Source organism: Carassius auratus, unplaced genomic scaffold (genome assembly GCF_003368295.1).
Source record: "Carassius auratus strain Wakin unplaced genomic scaffold, ASM336829v1 scaf_tig00215416, whole genome shotgun sequence".
Lineage (NCBI taxonomy): Eukaryota > Metazoa > Chordata > Actinopteri > Cypriniformes > Cyprinidae > Carassius > Carassius auratus.
The window spans coordinates 801696-819974 of NW_020528079.1; the positions used below are offsets into that span (position 1 = coordinate 801696).

General features: G+C 37.9%; 2 protein-coding genes across 6 annotated transcripts in view; both read right to left on the reverse strand.

Moving 5' to 3' along the window:
• The window catches only part of LOC113094746 (SLIT-ROBO Rho GTPase-activating protein 3-like), a 32040-nt gene extending 22141 nt beyond the window's left edge, over positions 1–9899 (reverse strand). For all 4 annotated transcript variants that reach the window (XM_026260398.1, XM_026260400.1, XM_026260399.1 and 1 more), the window contains exon 1: positions 9653–9899. The gene's annotated coding sequence lies outside the window, so the exon portion shown is untranslated. The remainder of the gene's footprint in view (positions 1–9652) is intronic.
• Positions 9900–12648: 2749 nt separating this feature from the next.
• Positions 12649–14870, reverse strand: LOC113094762 (U8 snoRNA-decapping enzyme-like). 2 transcript variants are annotated; one of them, XM_026260419.1, is made up of 5 exons: positions 14813–14870; positions 14611–14741; positions 14420–14460; positions 14080–14305; positions 12649–13999 (listed from the first exon to the last, which is right to left on the reverse strand). In XM_026260419.1, the coding sequence occupies exons 2-5, from the start codon at positions 14737–14739 to the stop codon at positions 13793–13795; spliced, it is 603 nt and encodes a 200-aa protein (XP_026116204.1). In that variant the 5' UTR covers positions 14740–14741; positions 14813–14870; the 3' UTR covers positions 12649–13792. The 2 variants fall into 2 exon arrangements, with proteins under 2 accessions (XP_026116204.1, XP_026116203.1); XM_026260418.1 differs by having other exon boundaries at positions 14611–14855.
• Positions 14871–18279: the final 3409 nt, after the last annotated feature.

Genomic DNA, 18279 nt, shown 5'->3' on the forward strand with positions numbered 1-18279 from the left:
TCCTATTTTTAAATATATGTATATATACAGTATATTGCTGGCTACACATACAGTATGCAACCAAAGCACATATATTGATCCAGCAGTGAAATGCCTGCGCGAAACAACTCCGGTGTCCTGACTGAGTGAATGTGCCTATTTAAACTTGATCTGTCTGCTGTATCGCGTTAAAAGAAGCTGAGGGGAATTGGAGATCCATGGGATCAATCCTGTTTTACGCTCCCAGTGGAGGCTGGGAAGAAACTGAGCTCTGGTCTTATCTCTCAGAGCAGAGGACCATAGGGACCCTCACACACACACACACACACTTTTACAGCCGCCTCTGCTGTGTTCTCTCATTGCCATGGAGTGATGCTCCCGCCACACAGACAAAGGCACAATATTAAAGGCTGAAAGTGATGCATCACAAAATGTTTATTTAAGGGCAGCTAACCCCACTATGAAAGTTCAAGTTCATTTAATCACCCTCATGTCATTCCAAACCCATGTCTTTCTTCAGTGGAACAGACAATAATACGCTGAATGTCTAAGCAGGGGTTTATCATAAATATAACCATGGCTGTCAAATATGCACAATTTTCAGTTAATAATCACTTCAATTTCAGTCTGATCCTCCCACAAAGCTATAATATGGCTTCAAAAGACTTTACTCATAAAATATGAGTTTTTTGGAGCATAGCCTCTACTTTGACTGCATGGAAAATTGCAACTTGAACATTTTGTCTGATACCTCATTTTAGATTCCATGGAAAAAGGAAGTCATATGGCTTTGAAACAACATGTCAGCAAGAAAGAAAGACAACCAAATTTTGGGTGTGAAGTACCAAAGCACATAGGCTGTGAAAGTGCGCAAACACTATTGTACACATGTTTGGTGTTGAAAAGATTCTTAAAGGTGCTGTATGTAGGATTGACACATACATGAGTGGTTAAACTAGGTATTGTAATCCAAATTCAAAATAGCGAAGAGGCCCCACCTCCTCAGACTTGACGCACACGCAGGTTGCCAGATTCAGACACCAGCAGGAACAAGCGGACTTGACGATGAATTAAATGAAACACTCTGTGTTTTCCGCCAACTGGGAACCCAGGATGCCAAAATACAATTGAGTAAACTGGAAGTGGGCGGGTTTCACAAACCAAAACAGAGACCAACATTCCGGCCCTGAACACACATTTTCAAAAGAAGAATAACTTATTGTAGCATAGTTTTTCAGATAAACAAGTATGTTCACTTAGCATGTTTCTTAAATATCTGCAAACATAGGGTATTTTTATGATGTAGTAGAGTTACATTTACATACATACACCACCTTAAATGTTTTAGACAAATTTGCATAAAAAAATAAAAACAATAAATACAAATTAAAAAGTAATATTGTAAAATATTATTATAATTTAATTTAGAACGTTTCTTCTTTTCTTTTTTAAAATGTAATTTGCTTCTGTGATGCAAAGCTGAATTTTCAGCATCATTATTCCACTCTTCAGTGTCACATGATCCTTCAGAAATCATTCTGATATTCTGATTTACTGCTCAAGAAACATTTCTTATTATCAATATTCAAACCAGTTGTGCAGCTTAATTTTTTTTGTGTGTGGAAACTGTTATACATTTGTCAAGATTCTTTGATGAATATAAAGTTCAAACAGCATTTATCTGAAAATTAGTTAAAGGGGTCATATAATGCGATTCAAATCTTTAATTTCTCTTTGAAGTGTTACAAGCTGCAAGTGCATAAAGAAGATCTGTAAAGTTGCAAATACTAAAGTCTCAAATCCAAAGAGATATTCTTTCTAAAAGCTAAGACTCATCCACGATCTCCTAAAATGGCTCATTTAAACACGCCCTCACATGTCTATGTCACAATGTGGGAAGATTTGCATAATGCTGTCTGTTTCTATGAAGTTGGGCAGTTCCAACATCGCAAGGATAGTCTGGTGCTTCTGACTCACAGCCTGTAAGTAACGTTACATTTTTTAGATTTAAATAATTTTCAAAGTTGAGTTGAGCAGTGTAGAGCAGCCCTGTTGTTACTTATTTTTTATAAAAGACAGAATAAGTAAATATTATCAGTAATTATGTCCCACTGGATGCAACAAATGCCTCATTTGTAATGGGTTTTATTTGTTTCGTCTCGTTTAGAGATGTCCGAATTGTTCTATTTCGGTAGAACGGGTTGAACCAGTTCACCAAATCGAACATTTCCATCACACACTTGAGGCATTCAGCCAATCACAATGCACAGGATAGCTGGCCAATTAGATCACACCTCACTTTTCAGACCAATGAGCTTTGTAAAAATCGACGCATTTTAGAAAGGCAGGTAATAGAGGAGAAACAATAATATACATTATATGCAAAATAAATATTTTTTTAACCTTAAACCACATAAACACATTGCATTACACACAAAAAAAACTTTTAAGCAACGTCATATCACACCTTTAATATACAATGTAAAAGTTGTTACTGTTGCTTTTGCTCAATTTAATGCATCCCTGCTAAAAAAAAAAGTGTATTAACTTTTTTCAAAAAAATAAAAAATTACTGACCCTAAACTACAATACTGGAGATGCAAAACGGCTAAAACTTACAACTAATATTTCCCACCAGCACCCTCAAACTCTTTCCTGACAATAATACTATACTGAACGTCACACAGTTAAGTACAACATAACATCAAGTGTCATTCAAAATGAAAACACCAACACATCAAATTACACAACAGTAAACCACAACATCACTACCTACACAACAGTTCAGAAACTCATGATATGACCATTGATAATGTGTACCACATCCGTGAAACAGTAACTCCTCACTCCCCTGGTCTCATTTTCATCTTCAGAAGTGTGTCTATCCACAAATCTTGCTGCTAGCTAATGTTCATTATCTACAATAAATAATGAAACATCATCATAATTGCACCAAGAGCAATTAAAGTGAGCATAATTCTGAACATGTTATGGACTATGTAAAAATGTATTTCTGCAAAAGCAATTAGCAAATATTGCCCGAAACTAGTAACTTAATTAAGATATGCTTTGCTCTGATGGCTGCCAACAGGAATGAAATATCACAAATGAGATCTTTGAAGCATCTCAATGTATTTTCCTAGTCAGCAATGTTATTAAGTCTCCAGTGTCTCAGATTTGGCTCCAGAGAAATGGGTACAGTAATCTCAACAATGGCTACGCTACCATTCAACTGGTTGGGATCCGTAAGTCTCTTATGCTCACAATGGATGCATTTATTTGATTAATGGCTTCATTAATTTGTGTAATCTTGTGAAATATTATTACAATTCAAAATAACTTATTTCTATTTGATTATGTTTTAAAATAATCAATAATCAGCAAAGCTGAATTTTCAGCAGCCATTACTCCAGTCTTCAGTGTCACTTCATCATTCTAAAATGTCTTTACTAACATTACTGAGATTTTCTTAACTCACAGATCCTATCAAAGAGCAACTTCTGAGGTATAACCTTTTTAAGAAATAGCAAAGGCTTTGAGGGACAGCTCAGAGCAGTAAATAGGAGCTGAGTAGAGGTCACGCTGAGATGAGACTGCTCATCTGATATTCACAATTCCCTTTCCTGCACTGTCGCGCCTTTTCTGCTTGTGTGAAAACACACACAGTCAGACACACTCTCTCTCTCTCGCACACACAGACACACACATAATCTCTCTAATCCCACATTAAGCAGCTTGAGACACTGTAGTCTTTCCTCCACTTCCCCTGAAGTCTGACATTATGACATGCTCTGTGGGTATCAGGAGCACATCTCTCCTCTCCTGCGTTTCATCCCTACTTATCTTACAGGGTTTCCCTGTCATACATCTACCCTTCAATACCTCTTTCTAAGTGAGCATCTATCCCAGCTTCCCCATATCTGCCTTTTCAAGGGTTAATTCACTCAAAAATGACAATTCTGTAATTGTTTACTCATCTGTTGTTCTGAACCTGTATGATTATTTTATTCATTGGAACACTAATGGAAAAGTTTGGCAAAGTGATGACACTTCTCTGTTCCATAAAATGAAAGTGAATGATGACTAGAGACTGTCAAGCTACAAAAATGACATTGCAAGTGGTTCATATGGCCATCGTTTCAAGTCTGCTAACCAATACATCCCTTTTTGGTGAGCAGCAGACTGAAATGGAAGTAATTACAGTATAATATACACTCTAAAAAATCCTGGGTTATTTTTTTAACCCAAATGCTGGGTTGAGCCTTTTGGGTCATTTTTTTTGGTTATTTATTCAGTGTTTGGGTAGTTTTTGCGTTACCCAGCTCCTAGGTCAAATGTAACAACCCAGTGTTTGGTTTTGTTCTGGAGCTCCTGGGTCAAATGTAACAACCTAATGTCTTGGTAGTTTTTGTATTACTCAGATCTTGGGTCAGACATAGCCCAGCAGTTGAGTTATTTATCGCCAGGATTTGCTTCTCTTCTGGAGAGAGCAGTTATAATTTATGTATTCGTCGGTAAAATACAGGTTTGTATACATTTTATTTTATATATAAAATCGCTACTGTGTTGTATATCATTTAATTTTATGCAGAGCAACATGGAGCGCGGTATGAATCACCTTTAACGAGTGTTGCGGTCTTTTCGTGTGATGGAAAAGCCTGATGCTTTGAATAAAATAAACAATTTTATTCATAAAGATACAGAATACAAACACTTTGGATGTTAAAATATTTCCTCAGAGCTGTTTACCGTTTGTTTTTGGGCAGGTTATAAAGGCAGTCGCAGTATATTTCGGCTATAACTGATACGCAGGAGGGTGGTCTCAGCCGTGAGCAGTTCCCCGGCGAACATGACTCTAGCTCGGACACACGAACAAGCACGATGCACCACAGTTTAGGCAGAAACAGAATAACAGAGACTGGTTAATAACATGCCAATTACTTCTGCTTAACGTTCAGTTTTTACTTTTAATGTTTGTTTACATTTACATGTATTCATTTAGCAGACGCTTTTAGGAGTTGTGCAGCATGTTCCAAAAGAAAGGACTTGATCTTCTTGATGTTGAATAAAGCAAATCTGCAGGATCAGACAGTTTTAGCAATGTGGTATGAGAAAGTCAGCTGATCATCAATCATAACTCCAAGGCTTCTAGCTGTTTTTGAAGGAGTTATGGTTGATGTGCCTAACTTGATGGTGAAATTGTGATGAAACGATGGGTTTGCTGGAATCACAAGCAGTTCTGTCTTGGCAAGGTTGAGTTGAAGGTGATGGTCCATCATCCAGCAAGAAATGTCTGTTAGACAAGCTGAGATGCGAATAGCTACCATCGGCTCAACAGGATTGAATGAGAGGTAGACTTGAGTGTCATCAGCATAGCAGTGGTATGAAAAGCCATGTTTCTGAATTACAGAACCTATTGATGCCATGTAGACAGAGAAGAGAAGTGGTCCAAGAACTGAGCCCTGAGGCACCCCAGTAGTTAGATGTTGTGACTTGGACACCTCACATCTCCAAGATACTTTGAAGGACCTATCTGATAGGTAAGACTCAAACCATTGAAGTGTGGTTTCTGAGATGCCTTTTGTCAGTAGGCAAAAAGCAGTGGACAGATCAAGCAGGATAAGTACTGAAGATTTGGATTCTGCTCTTGCCAGTGTTAGGGCTTCAACAACTGAGAGCAAGACAGTCTCAGTTGAATGTATCTTCTGTATCTTGAATGTCCACTTTCGAAGCCAGATTGGTTGCTGTCAAGGAGGTTGTTGTGTGTGAGAAATGTAGAGACTTGGTTGAACACAGCTCGTTCAAGTGTTTTTGCAATGAAAGGAAGAAGGGAATCTGGTCTGTAGTTCTCTAAAAGAGATGGGTTGAGGGTGGGTTTCTTAAGTAGTGGAGTTATACGAGCCTGTCTAAATGATGAGGGAAAAACACCAGTGTGGAAGGATGTGTTGATAATTTGAGTGAATGCAGGTACAACTGCAGGAGAAATGGCTTGAAGGAGATGAGATGGAATAGGATCAAGCAGGCAAGTAGTAGGGTGATTAGAAAGGATGAGTTTTGAGACTTATGCCTCAGAGAGTGAAGAGAAGGATGTAAATGAGTGTATGTTTGCTGGTGATATGAGCTTGACTGATTGTGGTGTGGAAAAATGTGCACTAATGGGTTTTTATTTTATTAATGAATAACATGTCATCGTCAGCTATTAGAGATGAAGCAGGAGGGGAGGGGGATTACAAAGAAGTGAGGAAAATGTTTTAAGAAGCATGCAAGAGAGACAAATTGTTAATTTTATTATGGTAGTATGTCATTTTAGCAGTGGAGATATTAGCAGAGAAGGAAGATAGAAGTGACTGATAAACATTAAGGTCAGTAGTATTTTTGGATTTGCACCACACCCTTTCAGCAGCTCTAAGCTTAGAACGGTGTTCGCGTAGAACATCAGATAACCAAGGGGCAGAAGGGGTGTTACGGGCTGGCCTGGAAGATAAAAGGCAAACAGTGTCTAAACAAGATGTAAGAGTGGAGAAGAAAGTATCAGTAGCACTGTTAGCATCCAAAGATGCAAACAGTTTAGGGGAAGGAAGTGAAGTAGTGTGCGTATAGGTTACTTCGAAAGATGACACGTGGAGGGGTAAGTGATGTGTCAGGGACCATGTTGAGGTTAAGAGTGAGGAGGAAGTGATCCGACGTGTGCAGTGGAGTAACCAGAACATGATCAGTAGAGCAGTGTCGCGTATAAATAAAGTCCAGTTGGTTGCCTGATTTGTGAGTAGCAGTAGTTGACACTCGGTTGAGATCAAAAGAGGCAAGCAGAGTGTGGAAATCAGCAAACAGAGGTTTATCTAGGTGTATGTTGAAATATCCAAGCATAACTAGGAGCGTACCATCCTCAGGAAATGTTGAAAGCAACACATCTAATTCATCCAAAAAGTTACCCAGTGGTCCTGGGGTTTGATAGACAACTACAAAATGTATTTTAAGAGGGTAGGTAACAGTAACTGAATGAGATTCAAAGAAACTGTTGATACCCAAAGATGGTAAAGGATTAAATTTCCAATTATTAGAGATGAGCAGACCAGTACCTCCACCTCTTCCAGTCAAACGGGGGGAGTTGGAAAATGAGAAATTATTGGAGAGTGCTGCAGGTGTAGCAGTGTTCTCTGGTTTGATTCAGGTCTCCGTTAGGGCCATGAGATTAAGCTTTGAATGACTAATAATAGAAGTAATAAAATCGGCTTTGTTTACAGCAGACTGCCAATTCCAGAGACCAATAAAAAAAGAAGTAGTGTATTAGCAGGTTTAGGCAAAGTGCACAGGTTGTTAAGATTGCGCTGCCTACATTGTGTGATGTGTTGTTTTGCGAGTGGTAGTGATATAGGGATTCATATTCCCTGTTTAATCTGTTAAAGTTTAATCTGTAAACATTATTTAATGTATGAAGTAAAAAATAAGCTAGTAGGCTAATATAGTAAAAATGTATTAACCATAGTTGGGTTAAATCAACCCATTATGCTGGGTTAAATAAACTACCCAATTTGCTGGGTAAATTTAACCCAAGATAGGTTCTGTCCTATCTTTACCCAGCCCTTGGGTTAATAACAACCCAAATTGGAATGTTTTTAACCATGTGTTTTTTGGAGTTATATATTAGTTATATATAACTCTTAATAATATATAACTTTTAAATGAAAATTAATGAATTAATCATTTACTCGTGTTGTTTCAAACCTGTATGACATGTTGTCTTCTGTGGACCACAAAATAAAATATTTAGAAAAATGTCTTATTTTGCCCATACAGTATTGGTTTGGACTCCAGTGACTTTCATTTTATCAACAATTTATGATGATCAAAACATCTTCAATTCAATTAAAGTTTATTTGTATAGCGCCTTTCACAATACAAATCATTGCAAAGCAGCTTTACAGAAAACTACGTTTCTATAATATATTTAGTAGTAGCTTATCATTGGTCACCGTCATTTAATCTACATACGGCAGAAATGTACGGAAAAATTTATTAAAGACGAAATCAAACAGACAATAAACACTATTAACAGCAATTATTATATGTTGCAATCAAACTTATAGCAAATTTTGGTAGTTCATCTTCTTTTGTGTTCCACAGAAGAAGGTCATACAGGTCTGGAATGACATGATGGTTAGTAAATGATGACAATTTTCATTTTTGGGTACATTTAACATTCCTATTAAAACTAATTCATGTTTATGTAGATTTAATGATGCAAAATGCATTTTGATCTCGAATGTCTTAGAACCACTTGTGACATATTTAAATATTTTCTGATACTTTTTTCTCTTACTTAAAGCCTGACAACCATTCACTTTCATTGTATGTAAAGGAGCAGCATGAACACTCTACCAAACATCTCCTTTTATGTTAGACAGAAGACATAATATTCATACAGGTTGGGTAGGACATGAGGGAGAGTAAACAAGGACACCATTTTAAATTCAACTAATACTGTTCTTTTAAGGTTGATTAGAAGTGTGAAAATGAAAGGGAGGAGATTGTGCAAGAGGAAGAGAGAGATAGAGGGAAACCCTCCGCCAAATAACAACACCACAGAGGTAGAGGAGGTGGGAGCAGTGTTGCCAACTTCTTTCAATGGAAAGTAGCTAAACCCTGACTGAAAAGTCGCTAAATGTCGCTAGATGACGTCACACGCTAATTAGCATATTCATGACGTAAGTGCGTCATATTATCTTGCCCTTTCTGTGCTCATGTAATGCATTTTAAGGCAGCTAAAATTTTCAATACAAGTTTTTAATTATTATATTTTAATATTTCTGTTGTCCGACAATGGAATTAATATTATAATGAATGAAACGCGGTCCATTAAGACTACATAACCAACTCTCAAATCCTATTTATGACAATGTCTAATGAAATCACATACACATAAGATTAAGATAATGATTGTACTGTGATTTCGGCTATACCTGTATGTAAAATAGAGTTAGAAGCAACAGAATATATTTTTTAACTGAAAGTGCTGCTCCTCTCTGCTCGCCGAACATAACAGATGCACAGAGAGAGAGGCGTGTGTGCACGCTGGGAGAGAGAGAGAGAGAGAGAGAGCGCGAGCGAGCTCGTGCGGCAGTGTCGGAGAGTCTCAGAGACTAAATAAGGTCTGTCAAAAAAAAAGTCGCTAGATTTGTCGCTAGTCGCTTTTTTGGAAAAAAGTCGCTATGGGGGTCTGAAAAGTCGCTAAATCTAGCGACAAAGTCGCTAAGTTGGCAACACTGGGTGGGAGGGGAGGTGATGAGGTGGAAGAAAGAAGAAAAGAGGTGGGACGGACAGCCTGATAACAATCAATGCTGAGACACACTGAAAGAGGAAGCAGCCCGTCAGTTAGCGGCTTTCTCTCGCTTTGTGGTATTCATGCGCACAAACAGTCATGTATGCAAAAGCACGCAGTATATGCATGGATGTGATGACAGCCAAAACCACTCACACACACTCATCCTAATGAAAAGATAATACATGCATCTAAGAAATGCTCGCTGTCATACGCACACAAACATGTCAGTGAGCCTCCACTGCATGTGTGAGCAGGAGGTGGAGTGAGAACACATAAACATACAACCGGTCATGCTGAGAAGACTGCACGGTGATTTTATTGTCATAAATAATAAAGGAAACCAAGTCTTACCTCATTCTAGTAGGTTCAGTCTCTCTTTCCCTCCAGCTGGATACAGAGAACACTGTGTTTGAGTCACACAGATTTCATGCAACCAGTTTGATTTCACCCTCTCTGACACAATCTACACACATGACTCTCTCTCTCAGGGAGAGCATTCAAAATAAGGCTGAAGCATACACACACAGACATGCATGCTAGAAAACAGCTTCCCTTCTTTGGTTCAGGTTCACACACACACTCTCTCTCTCTCTCTCTCTCAGTCTCCTCCACTCTCAGGCTAACCGAAGCCACGCCCGCTCCGTCCCCCTCCCCGCAGGCTTACTATAAATACAGGGATGGATATGAATATGCTGTCTTGTTCTCTTAGACATAGCCCCCTCCTGCTTTGTTCCATCTCTCATTCCCAGTATTCCCTCTCTGTGGCCATGAAATGCTTCTCTGATGACCTTGCATTGTGCTCGCGGACTACCAGCCCCCCTTTCTCTACACACACAGAGAGACGCACACACACACACACACACACACACACACACACACACGTTCAGGTTTAATGTACAGTCATGAATCTATTTAATGTTCTTGCAGATGAGCTATAAAACTGATACTAATGCCAGTCTAAAGGGACTGAATGGGTAATAGCAAAGATGGGCGATAAACAAACAAATGGCCGACTCATCTGTACACACACACACACACACCTGCTGGCACTGTAATGTGTCTGGGTTCACCCAGAACGCGTTATGTTTCTCTATACAAACATGGACCGTTTAACTTTCCGCCTTGCTTTTAAACGCAACACGTTCTTTATGAATGGACTGTAGCTCGTGCTCTAATCTGTCAAATCTTATATGCAATGCATGTGCAAATATTCGTGTAGCTCATTATATCTATAATTGATATGCACACAATAAGAGTTTTCATATGAGTTCGCACCTCACAGGAAATGGTGCCCACAAAACCGCCACAGACTCGTGACAGCAACAGCTTCAGATGCTAAAAGTACACTGAGAAGTGTTTGAGTGTGGGTTGCGTGAAGAAAGAAAGAAAATTCATGGTTTTGTTATGACATGAGGGTAGGCTAAATGGGGTGATAGGCTACATTGTGGGTGAACTATCCCTTTAACATAGAAAATGAGTAATGTAATGAAATGTAAAAGTAGCAGTGTAGTCGTTTACATTTTGTGGTTTAATATCTAATAAATAATTCAATATTTCTGGCCTCCTGTAAAGTAAAATTCCTGTCCTGAGTTTTGTAAGGTGCAAAGAGAAGTTGAACCTCTTCACCTCCCCCTTCTTTCCTGTGCTTGTTTCCTTCCTCTCTTGTTCAGCCTGTGCTCGCTCTCTTTCTCTCACTATAAAATCTTTAGGATGCGACAAATAAAGAGAAATTAAGCCCTCTAAATCCTATAATTTGAAGCAAACAAACACACACACACACTATATATATATATTTTTTTTTTACACATAAAACCAGACAGAAACACACACAGCTGAGAAACATCTACAGCTGCAGTGCTGCCTAATCTCACCAGATATAAAAAAGATTGATGATTATTGATCCCTAAAGAGAAATTCAGTGCACTGGCAGCACTGTTAAACTGAGTGCACATATAATGAAACCGTATATGCGTCCAATGGGCATAAACAATATATATGTGTATATGATCAGTAAGGACTTTCAAAATCGTGGATCTAATAGCTGTGGCAAGGATTGTTGCACATGTTCCAGTTCCCTTGTGGCAAATGAATTGTCTACGGGAACCGTCACCCCACCCTTGAGTGCTTGGAAAGGCGACTCCACTGTGAGGGTGTCTGGGGGAAGCCATAATGTGACATGGACATCAATGTGACATGAACATTATAGCAAGTTGTCAGATCTGTGCAATACGAGAAGCGATTTATAGGGCCCGGCAGGTAGCAAACATATAGGCAATTTGTCGCCGATGCCTCTGATACCATTGGTTCTACACTCGCCCCTCTTCCCGTATCACCCTTATTACCCCGGCCTGTCCTCCCTAGGGACAGTTCAGTTTCCACTTGGTCAGTCAGTCCTCACAGCTTTGACCTACTTCATGTCTCTGGCTTCATACGCATACTCATAGACTCATACACTCCAAACTGCACATGCTGCTATTCAAATGAATGTTGAGTGGTGATTACAAATCTGATTTACCTGCTGCAGTCTGATAAACACATCAACAAAGCTGCTGTTCAGAAATGCTGATGGACTGCAGAATGTAGCAGTGACATAAATAGACTTAGGCATGTGTGCATTGATCACGGGGTTCAAAGTCTGAAACCACACTGTAAAAGCTGAGATTCAAAATCAGTTTTTTAACCGGGAAAACAAGAGGAAGTTCACTTGAAAAATTTAAACAAATAGGAAATATTTTAATATTTAAGCAAATTGTTGACATTGCAGCATGTGACTCTTTGTACAGTTGATTTTTGCTTCCACTGACGCTCAAAATGTTCTCTGGATCATTTTCAAATCTAGAGAACATGATGATCAGGTTTCACACATACCTGAAGAGATCATGAAATTTGAGTGCTGCTGCCATTAAAGCAAACGAGGAACAAACCAATACTAGGATTATTTTTCAGTTCAATACAATATAATACGTATTAATATAGTTTTTAACAAAAAGTTAGAAAATTCAATATAAAACTGCAAACTATAAATATTATCACTAGTAGATTTGTCTCACACATTTTAGACCCCTTATATATATATATATATATATATATATATATATATATATATATATATATATATATATATATATATACATATATATATATATATATATATATATATATATATATATATATATATATATATATATATATTGTGTATCTAAAGACTGCTTTCCAGAATATAGAGCATAGTACATACTTACATTACAACAGCAAAAGACATAATCTGGTGAACTTTTGACAGCTCCAGGGCTTCTGTGAAACTACAGATTTTACAGTACTTTAAAAAAAGAAATGCATTTCAACTGCATAGATAGTTCACTTTATTAAAACTCCATCTTGCCAGCGAAGTACTACTTAAAACACAACAGGTTGCAATGTTTTGTTCTACAAGAAACTGCTACAATGTAATTATTTGAACGATGATTTACTGAAAATGAGTAAAATCCATCATATGAGCTAGACATGTCATAGAAAGAGCTCTTGAGTAATGGAGTTTCTGAAAGTCATGAATTCTCTGGAACCGTTTCCTTCAAGAAAGGGGAAGCTGAAATGAGAGTTAAAGTGAACTGCACTCTCATTTCATTATTCATGGGTGTTATGAAATGTTTCTAAATAGTAACATCGTGTAACACTTATTTATAGGTGATGTAAGACAATAAGTAAGCCACTCATAAAGTTCACCAAAAAGTGTAAACACTGTAGCTCTCTGCAACAATTTGGCAACTAATGGCGTGAGTTTGGGGTGGGACTGTCTGTTTGCTAACCAATGGCAGATAAGGGACTGTTAAGGGGGAAAAAATAGATTTTTAGAATTGTGTACAGTGAAACAAGTGGCTCAGAAATAACACACTGTAGCTTTAAACCACAAACCAAGAGAAAGACTTGCTTATAAAAAGGGCAGCCTGGTAGCGAAACCCTGTGGCCATTCTAAGTACTGCAAGTGTGATGTGAATAAAACCAGCAATCACAATTTCCATTGTAAATATCTAACTTTCATAAACAAATGATGTACAATTATCTTATGCAACTGTACATAAATAATATTTTATTAATTTTATTAATTTGCACATGTAAATTGTGTGTTCATATTAATGACAAATTAAATTGTAATGAGGAATAATTATTACAACATCCCCTAGTTGTGTTTATTTGCTCTAATGATGCACTAGTACCGTAGAACAGGAAATAATGATACAAAAAAAACATTAGGTGAATTTAGGGTCAGGAATTGTTAGTAAATTTATGATAAACAGTTAAGGCCCATGTTAAACAGGTCTGATCCTCTGAGACACAGGATATCTACAGAGAGTACATGCTGTACATTGCTGAATCAGAAACTGAGGGTAGAGAAGGGTGAGGACAAGAGGGAGTTTCTGCTGGCAACGGGGGGTTGGGCTACTGATGTAGCGGTAGCCCAGGGGTGAAAAGGCACCGCTGTGTAAACTGATGTCAGTGTGGATCACCACTGTGTGTGCGTCTCATCTGCTCAGCCTGTCTCACAGCCTTCTCCAGCTCCCCCTGGGACAGCAGCCCGCAGCGCTGCAGGGCAGAGAGCAGCTGGGCCCGAGAGTTACTGATGAACGAGTGGGACAGGAAATAGGGGAGACCACCTCCATTCTTCAGGAAGTAGAGCGGCACTCTGACCATACCTAATACCTGGAAACAGAAAAGAAAGTTACATTAGAAAAGTAAGTATATTTATGCACACATGAAAATAAAAAAAGAAGAGCTTTAACCTCTAAACCATGGTCTGTGGCTGCAGCTACAGCTGCTCTCTCTATCTCTTTCAGCTCTGCCTCTGTCATCTTTTTGATGTAGAAGTGAGTGATGAGCTGAGGGCAGGATGGAGAAAGGGAAGTGGACACGTGATTGTCCACGCCCACAGGCACAGCCACGCCCACCTCTTCGTGTAGTTCTCTGCTAAGCCCCGCCTCCAGCGTCTCCTTAGAAGGGTTCACCAATCTACAGATTATAAAATAAAATACAGTCTCCATTAATAATGGCTGTTTATCTATGAACAACTTCTTTTCAAGGTTATTTACTTTTTTTCGTGCTGAAAGTGAAAGATGAACTCACCCCCCTGGGAAACCCAGCAAGCCATCAAAACGCATCTGCATCTGAATGACAGTAATCTGAATTCAGGTTCGGGGGGTTCATTTGCATTTTATTTTTAACTTCCTGCTTTAATAGAGTGCACCTGTCGTAGTCGCACTCTTCAAATAAAGGTAAAAAGATGCGCAGGTCACAGTAAGTGCACTCTTCCTTACCAGTACTATGTGTTTGATTGGGATTTTCCCGAAGAGTTTGGCACTAGAGTCTCCGTGCAGCATGATGTGACACGCATGTCTGTAGCCCTCCCGTGTCAACGCATCTTCTCTCGTGATCTGTTCCGACATTCCTGCACGAGCGATAAATAAATGAATCAACTGTATGTCGGTAGCACAATGATAATTAGTGAATAACACATACTGTGTATGTGTGTGTCACTACTGCGAGCCACTATAATCACCTGACGTTTACCATTTCAAAATAATAGTCCACTGAGAACGCAGCTCTTCTAACATTATTATTTTAAAACCACATTTACCACAATAAATATAAAACACAAACTTATAAACAACAAAACTGTGTTGTGTTTGCTAAATCTTTCGAATAAAACAATAATAAATAAAGTTAAAAGAAAGAAAAATCCTGAAATACGTTTAAAATGTTCAAAAAGTGTTCCCAAATTCAGGATTATTTTAAAGAAGCAAGAATAATTGTTTAAATTATATTACCCTTTGTACAAAACTATTGATATAATGACATTTGGACAGTATTTTAAATAGACCTCAAATGAAAAACATTGGCTTAAAAATAAATGGCAAAATTGGTAATATATTTATAGGCCTAACAATATTGCATAATATTTAAAGGTTATGCATATTAAGAATTCATTGCTAAGTTTTTAATAACTTCTCAGACAACGTACTTTTGTTGTCCTATAGATGGCAGTAGCAACTAAATTGTGCTCCTGAAGATGTTAGCATTCACCCAAGAGAGAAAGAAAAGTATTCTTGTTGAAAGAAGCCAGAGGACAAAGACAGAATGGATACAGTGCTTTCCCTTTCTTTTATGTCACTCTGAATCTATACCACTGCATGGCACTAGAAATAACTTTGTATATCTAAATGCAGTGTGACTTCAAAAGCAAAGCCGATTCCACGGTCATGAGTGTTAATTCCACAAGCATGCACTGACTCTAGTTTCATATTGCCCAATTAGTTTGCAGACAACCAGTGAACTGCTATGGCCCTCATGTAACATTGCAATGTATCAGACAAGTCATTTCAAAATTACTTTTGTTAGTGATGACAACTAAACTAAAGTTATTCTTGGACATATCCATATATAAATGTTTATACATATCTTATATAGTAAAAATTTGTGGTTAAACAGAAAATTATTATTGTAAGATGGTCTCAGCCCGCAGAGCGAATGTGCATTAAACATCTCGAGGGTGTAAGACTATACTGGTAAATAAATTACAGTTTACACAGGCAGAGATATACAAACTATAAGACAAAGGATGAGAACTGTGGGTAAATATGGTACTGGTGTAAGTGTGTGTGTGTGTGTGTGTGTATGTGTGCATTCTTTAGCACGAAAGGGCTAATGTGGCTTTCTGAGTCAGCTGTGTGGATGATTCCATCAATCCCTGCACACTGAATTGTTTCACATAGTAATAACTATGGGAGACTGACTGAATTAACCCACTTCTCATCCCAATCTGTGAAATTTCCAGTTGTCTCATGTAGTAGACAGTGAATGAATGTGGAGAAGTGCATGTGTATGTAAGTGGGGCTGAGAATTTTAATTGCAGGTTATATATACTATTTAAATAGCAATGATGATAGTGTGAGCCTAAATTGAGTATGTCAAGAGACAATGAGACAGGTGGAGCGATAAAGCGTGTTTATGAAGGTGTGACATTCATCACAGCTTTTCTTTTGCTCTTGATCACTGTAAATGTATAGCAATTAAACATTCTAAAGTAATTAGCCAATTTTTTTGCCAGTTATAAATTAAATTAAATTAACCAACAATATGAACTACATTTATTCTTCTGATTATTATTATTAAATTATTATATTAGAAATAAAAATTTGTAAATTAAATAAAAATGTAATGAATTAAATAATTAATTAAATAATTAAATAATTTATTATCAATTTAAATGTATTTTAGTTCTTATAGTAATGAGAAGAATAATTGTTCAATCAATTAATGTAGTTCATTAGCCTTACTGCGGACTGTTGGACAAACAACAAAGCAACTTGGAGCATTAATATAGAAAATAACTGATGTGCAGCCACAGGTGAATGTATATGGATGTTTTACAATGGCTTTAAACATGGTTAATCCAATCAGAATTTAGAATCAAATCTATCTGTTTTATAAACTGTAACTGAAGCTTTGAGCATCTGCGCACATAGACTTGAATCAGGCTTCTAGGATTGTTGAAGTCAATGTTGACTGTTAACTCTGTCCGTCCTCTCTGGGCTTACCATGTAGCAGGGGATTTCGCCAGAATGGCTGCGCTATTCTTGAACCTGAGTGCTTTCTAAGTTTAAGAGGTTTATGTGAGCTGCTGGCTATTGTTCTGGTGAAGGCGTCAGGGATTGTTATGGGGGATCTTGGCGGGGGAGAGATATAGTGCTGTCAAAATCCAGACTAAAATAGGCAGACAGCTGTGGGTGCTCATATGTAGGTAATGTGTTTGACTGTGTGTGTGAGACTGATGGTGCAGCAATGGAGACCTAACACAATGCAGATGGCACTGGTTGTCTCCATCCAGTGAGTCACTCGCTAAAAGACTGATTAGCTCACATTATTGCTGATTTGCGGGGATGGGCTGGCTGGTAATCCTGAGATTTGGACATCTAGGGTTTCCCAAACTCTCCTTCTCTTCATTCTCGCCCTCAATCACAAACACAGGTGCAGACATGTTGCTGCGTCCAAGGGATTTATGCTACTGTCAGAGGAAGATCAGTGGGGAAAAATGAATGTAGAATCCTGAATTGTGGCGGAGAAGAACGCTGCTCAGCTGGGATCTGGTTCACATATCTGCGTCTGGTGGATAGATCACAGGATTTAGAAGACCAGGAGATACTGTGTGTTTTGACTGGCAAGAGGAAAACATTTATTTAGAGGCTGTTTATGTGTATTTCTCTTTCCCCCATTGGGTGTGTGGGTATACAGAATGCAACCACCCTCCTTCACCTCTGACCTTTTAGTCTCTAAAGTAGAGCCTCTGGATGAGAGCTGATAATCTGAAACGACTGTTCACCATGTGTAGAACTTCAAACCCTGGTTCCTGGAAGCTTTGTTCAGGTGTGCCATGTCGGCCGCTCTTTTATAGCAAATGACATTATAATTATTATAAAGTTGGAGAGAAACTAACTATAAGCTATAAACGTGTTCACCTAAATTATTTCATTATACAATTACTTTATTATAATATAGCATTGGAAAGTCTGATTCATTCTAGTGCATCTGTTCATCTTAAAACGGTTCTCATATCCTAAGTAGCATTAGAAATTCAAAAAGAATCAGTTCATCTGAAACTCTTCTCTCTGTCCTAGGTAGCATTGAAAAGTCTGATTCTTTCTAATGAATCAGTCCTTCTTTAACAGTAGCGTTGGACAGTCCGATTTATTCTAATAAATCGATTCTTCCAAACAAACAGATTACAAAACAGTTCACAGATTCAAGTCCTTGCCCCATATACTATTTTCTGATGCTTATGTAAATAAGATATGTTTGATGGTAATTGGATATATAAATTGGTCTGTTCAATTTAATGCAACCATTCTAAATGATCATTCATTTAGAAGCCCTCATTGTTTTGGTGTAAGCTTTGACTAAATTATAAATTACATCACTGAATAGCTAGA